Raw genomic sequence first — 6,448 nt, 5'->3', positions numbered from 1 at the left:
TTTTTAAAAAAAAAAAAAAAAAAAAAAAAAAAAAAAAAGCTGAGCTCAGTTCCTGAAAAGCTGACATGAGCTAAAATAATGTCTGCATTAGGGCAGCAAATTTTTGTGGAAGCCTGCTGTTAATTTATAACTTATGCCAGTAAACTAAATGTGACAGTAGCAGTGCATGAACATATACACTCAAGGTGAGACTTGTCACTTTAATGCATGTTATCACTGTCAAACTGGACAAACCTTCCCCAATACCACACAAGACAAAGTCTGTTCAGTAACAACAAATACAAATTTTTCTTTTTGCTTTGTTTTACAAGACTCAGATGTACAGACTGACAGCGGTGGGAGAACTGAAGTACAAGTAGCAATACAACAATGTAAAAATACTCCTCTACAAGCAAAAGTCCTTTTGAAACCCTAATTAAAAGCCAGTCAGTTTATATATCAACATATTTACAACACTCCCCGTACAGAGACTAAAACAATGACCTGGGCTTGCCCAAATGTCACTCTTAACTGTAGTGCAAGACATGTATAGAGCATCAGAAGATGGAAATACTCATGTAAAGCAGCCCTATTTTGCACTTGAGTACATTACCAGAGTCACTTTACACACCCTCTCATCACACACCTTTAAGTTGATTAATAAGTTTATTTCCAGAACAGACAGTGGAACAGTTTAGCACAGGAATGTTACTGCTCCCAGGGTGAGGCACAAACATACACTAACTGTCATTTAGCAGATCTGGAATCTGGAACGACTGCTCGGTCCGCTTCTCAAGCATCTCCAGAAAGAGCCACACCCCTCTGTACTCTTACAGCACGTTGGCGTCCCTTAATGCTATTGTCTGCCGCAGTCCCACCCAGATTCTACAACTAACCAAACATCTTGAATATTCACCTCAGCATGACCACTTTGCCTTTTACACCTCAACTTCACAGTTTCAGTACTTACACATCTTAACCTCTTTGCTTTAACCCCGTCTATAACCCTAATTCCACACTGCTGCATCTGGTTTTGCTTCTTCCTTCCATAAAGTAGTTGGAATGCACCACTCCCCCCCTGTTCTCCAAAACCAGAGAGAAGGATAGAGGGAGGAGCTCTAGTAATACTTGGAAAACACGTGTAAAGCCTTTTCATAGCACAAATACAGACAGAGCGTAAGTCTGCTGATGGTCCAGATCATTTTTCTCTGACCACCCACAAGCCTGTCAGTAGTAGTTTATCTGTTGTATATTCAGCTTCTGTATTTACTGTAGATTAGCAGGTAAGGTAAAGAAGCACTCAATCCCTCTGAGGCCTTGTTCACACTACAGCTAAAGTGTATATCGTGTATTTCAACTGGGGGAGACAAACAGCAGTAAAACATCCTTGGCTAAAAAAAACTGACTGAACTCCTGTGCAAATTAGCACAGTGGTGCATTTATGGGTGCAAACAGCCACAGTTTGTGCTTCTGACATATTAACGTTACATCTGAGTCACAGAGTTAGACACTGGATGCTCAAGACAAACATACACCCTGCAAAAGTTTGTTTAACAAGCCTGTTCTGAAGGTATTCCTAGAATCCTCGAGGGTCTGTTGCAGAACAATACTTTAACTTGTGACTGTGGTTCCTATTCAGGTTGCAAGAAGTGACGTATGCCTTTGCACAGGCACTAAACAGAAACATGTTAACTGCATGAAAATCTTCTGGGCATACAGTTTTCAGAAAATCTGATGTACAACTCTGTGACTCAAATGTTAATATGAGGTAAAAGTGGGGCAAGGATGAACAATAATGAACTGTGCAAAGCTCCCGGAGCGCTTCATTTGTCAAGGACAGCAGATTACAGTTCAGTTTATTCTGATTCTAAAGCAAGATGTTTCTTAGGATGATGCAGTTCAGAAACAATTTGAGGAAAAACATACGAGTTTCTCCAGGTTCTGCCTGGGAGTCATCTTGTAGCTGAGATTTACATACAAAGCAGATAATGCACCTCTCATAAACCCAGTGACACAGCTGAAAAGTCATTCAGCACCGAGTGTTTTCCATCATCCATATTCATGAGTGTAGGCACACACACACCCACACTCGCATACACAGACATCTTTTGCTGTGATTCAGAGCAAACAAACCTGGAGCTCCAAGTGGAAGTGAGTTTTTGTAAAAGCTGCAGCATAAAGTCATGAAGGCCACTTGCAATGAGTCACTTCGGTTTTATCCTTCATGTACTGTTGTAAAAATAAATGCAGCACACACACACAAGCCAGCAGAACCTTTGGCCTGTGGCTCTGACAAACATGTGCTCAAACAGACAATCTATGGATGACTGAGGCACAGACACCTTAAAAGCATAAAACTCAACCTGTTGAAAGCTCTTATTAAGACAAAGGTGCTGCTGTGCAAAGGGAAAAACGCTTCAAGGACAAACTGTCCATCAAACAGAGTACTCATGATGCCTGAACGTGAAATAGCAGCAAGGCAGCCTCTTTCCACACTGGCTTTTAAATCTAAAGACCATCTTACATCAGGACGTTAAATTAATGGAGGTTTATTCATTGAATTTTGTATTATTTTGTTTATAAAACACAACACAGAAATGTTTTTAAACTGACTAAAAAAATATTTCAGAGTAATTAATGTCCATTCCTTCTGTATGTGATGTGAATGATTTGGGCACTTTTGTGTTTTTAAAATCATATATATATATAAACTTGTTTTACTTTGGGTTTAGAGAGAAGTGAGAGGAGTTTATTATTGAAAGGATTTTCTTCAAATGATCAGAGTATTGGCTCCGTTTTCCAGTTTTCAGCCATTGAACACCGAGAGTTTACAGGCTTTCTTGATTTCCACAAAAGGAAAGGGAGGGGACCGATGACCAGTCATCTGGCTTGTTTTCGCTAGGAATGAGAAGCAATGTGCGTTTGAGGGCAGAACGCACATTTTCAGTTCAAGCACACACTAACCCATTACTTTCAATGCTTGATGTAATAAAATGAAAACAGCTTTAGGAGTCCTAGTGGCGTTGTGTGGGTGTGCGCAGTTAGCAGGCCTCTACTCACTTTCCTGTCCTTCACATCCTCCCCGACTGCCTCGACGACCCCGGAGCCCTCCATTCCCATCGTGACCGGTGGGTTGGGCAGCATGTCGTACAGCCCCTGTCTGCCCAGCAGCTCGGCGAAGTTCAGCCCGCTCGCCTTGACGCGTAGCAGGACTTCACCTGCCTTCAGCTGCGGTTTGCTTTCCGTCTTCACCTGCAGCTTCATTTTGTCGTAACCTCCGTGCCCCGTGAGGACCAGAGCGCGCCAGGAGATGGGCTTCTCCTCGGCTGCAGGGCTGCTCTCGGACTCCTGCGGTGCATCTGAAGCAGCTGGCGGAGGCTCATTCGGTTTCTTCTCCTGCTCGGGCTGTTGGTGCTGAGTTGGAGCCTCTTCACCAGACATGATAACCACTTGTGATGTGCGCTCTCTAGGGTTTCAGTCTAGATAAAATACTTCAGCCTGTTTGGGCGTTTCCTGGAAAAAAACACACTGAAGGGAAAATGACAGAACCCTGTGGAAAGCCAATGTTTCTAATACAAACTCTCAGAAAACACGACGATCCTATGGGGAGACAGCGGCTTCCTTTGCAAAGTCACATTTTATCTACTGCGTGATTTCCTGTGCGCGCACGGCTCAACAAGTGACCACTGTCAAGACAGACGCAATACAAATATAATGTCCGGTTATGGTTTTCACAATAAAACACCTCAGGGCTGTAAGATTTCATTTTCATTCTCATTTTGTAATATTTATTTTGTAATCTCAATTACGAAACCCTAAAATTGTAACTCAAAGGTAATTATATTAGTCAAAAATAGTTTTATATTATATTATATATTATATTCAAGGTGACAAAGCACCAGTTGTTAAAATAAAATAATCTGAAATTCTCATAAAGCAGACCTCACTTCACTTTTCACCTCTCCATACATTTCAAAACATATTAAAAAACGTGTCTAAAATAAATTAATGTAATACTGGCCATGTGCTTCTGTGTAGTTATCATTTTCCTCAGTAGCCTATCTATTGTGGACGGGATTCCAGTTTTATTTTCAACGCCAGATGATGGAACTTCCGCTGTTTTTCCAGCTGCTTTCCGCCAACTTGATGCAGCTCAACAAGTGACCGATCTGTTTTGTAGGGATCAGCTCAGAGATGAGGAGCGGAGAGCTTCAAACCCCGGACACCGGAGCACCGGGCAGAAGGGCTGGTTTATCTGAGGTCACAGCTGGAGGAAACAAACAGTGGAGCTCCCATCTGCCCAGCAGGAGTTAAACAGTCTTATGACTGTCTGGTGCGTAGCTACGGATGTGAATGAATTCTTGGGTTGTTGACCATCGCAGTGAAAATCATTCTAAAGAAATAGCTTCATTTTATGCAATTAAAAACGCCTATTTCGGGTTCAACTCCTGTGTGTAAGTTTGTGACATTTTAAAGTCATTTAAGAGAAAGAGAAAAATGCTCGACTTTCATTTGTAATTTAAAGTCACAAACTCCCATAAACGGTGATGCATGGTTCTAATAGAAAACTGGAGTTCATTGGCACATTTACATTCATAGTGGGACATAATGAAGGTAAATATTTCTAATATATTCTGCCCTCCAAAATGGCCACACTTGTTTCTGCAGCCCATGCACTGAGACAGCTGTGCACACTCACAGAGCATTGCATCCTGCTCCTCATCTTGTCATGGTGAGGGACAGGAAGTGAATGATGGTGAGAAAGATAAGGACAGGAAATTCCTTTTTGATATAGACACTTAATAAAGGTCGGAAGTTGCCTTGTACTTTTTCTTTAACTTCACGTAGGTTTATAGAAAGCTACAAAAGCACACGTACACAGTCGTGTCTTACTATAGTTGTGAGGACACTCGTTGACACAATGCCTTCCCTAGCCCCTTACCCTAACTTTAATCATCACATCCAAATGCTTAACCCCAACCCTTACATTACCCTAAGCCTACTTCTACAGTACTGAGGAACTTAAATGTTTTCAGTTTTATACTTTGCACATAAAGTGTTACAGACTAACCCAGTGAAATAAGACTAAACAGACTAAACTACACAGAAGGATATTAGCTAGCTGAAACCAGCCTAGAGACAAAGATACAATTCTGCTTACAATGCATTTACAAAGTGCCTAATACTATGATGCAGACAGGAGCCATTCTGCTGCATTCTAAGGACTTTTGATACTTTAAGTACTGGTGTATTTGTTGATTTGACTAATTTACTTTTGTAAGATTGGAGTGCAGTGCCTTTATTTAAAAGTGAGCATTTTCACACTGTGGTATTGCTATTTTACTTGTAGATACAGATAGATCTACAGTACAGTCAAAAGAGCATTAACCAATGCTATTATTAATTGTTATCTGGTCCAGGGATATTATGATTAAGTCGTGAGTGTAGCATTTAAAACGATGAAGAAAAGGGGTTTAGAATTTGACCTTCTTGCTTTGAATTATATTCTCCAAATATGAACAGTTTTCCTTAAACTGAGCAGGCCTACGCTTACTGTGGCTTTAATGCAGTCTTAAGTGAATAACATTCTTCAGTTTGACCAGACGATGGCGCTAAAAACTTACCATTAGTTAGATCTGTTGCACAGAGACGGCTCTCCTTTTAGAATATATGAACAAGCTCACTGATCTCATCAAACAGTCTATAATAAAGTGATGATATACAGACCTAGAGTTACTCATTATTTTAGTCATGTTTTAAAGCAATCTTGTCCACCAGTGAATTCTAACCACTTAGAAAGTAGGTTTAAGAAAGTCCTTGTTTGTGTGGATTGTGTTGTTAGTGGGAACGTAAGAGAACTCATAAGTGTGTGTGTGTGTGTGTGTGTGTGTGTGTGTGTGTGTGTGTGTGGTAGCACTCTAAACTACTGTATAGGCCTTGTTGCCTATTTCATATAAGTTTCTCTGTATTGATAATATGTCAGACGTTCTGGGCTGTGTGAATAATGATCTCATTATACCTAAAATGATTATAAAACAAAAGGGTCTGTAATGATTTTTACCTTAGGTTGAAGTGAATAAACCGATCAAACTATTAGGCTACATTTCATATGCGCTATCGACTTTTTAGGACCGCTGATATTAAAGTTATAACTCATCAAAAATGCGTCTCACTTGTGTGAAACGCACTACACTGCACTAAGCCAGCCAGAAACAGCCAGAGGAAGACCGGAAGTAGGACCGGTTTGCCTTCAAAATAATAATCCAGTAGCTAATACAAATATAATACTAGGCGCTAGAGCGTGTTCATCATGGAGATGAAGGATATCGTCTTCAGCAGACACAGCCCCTGGTTGTGTAGAATCTAGTCAGTGTGGCCACAACATCACACAGCCAGCTACAATAAGGAGGTAGCCAATGAGCATATCTCAGACTACCATTGCCCTAATACGTTGTATTAATTCCAAGTT

General features: G+C 40.7%; 1 protein-coding gene across 1 annotated transcript in view; it reads right to left on the bottom strand.

The window, feature by feature from the left end:
- Nucleotides 1-3,672, bottom strand: part of LOC109963013 (synaptic vesicle membrane protein VAT-1 homolog) — an 8,958-nt gene extending 5,286 nt beyond the window's left edge. The window contains exon 1 of the mRNA XM_020605244.1: nucleotides 3,040-3,672. Coding sequence (XP_020460900.1) covers nucleotides 3,040-3,420 — 381 coding nt within the window. The 5' untranslated portion in view covers nucleotides 3,421-3,672. The remainder of the gene's footprint in view (nucleotides 1-3,039) is intronic.
- Nucleotides 3,673-6,448: the final 2,776 nt, after the last annotated feature.

Source organism: Monopterus albus, unplaced genomic scaffold, assembly GCF_001952655.1.
Source record: "Monopterus albus unplaced genomic scaffold, M_albus_1.0 scaffold69.1, whole genome shotgun sequence".
In the NCBI taxonomy this organism is placed as follows: Eukaryota; Metazoa; Chordata; class Actinopteri; order Synbranchiformes; family Synbranchidae; genus Monopterus; species Monopterus albus.
Note: the sequence above shows the minus strand (reverse complement) of the source record. Positions and strands in the feature narration are given on the sequence as shown.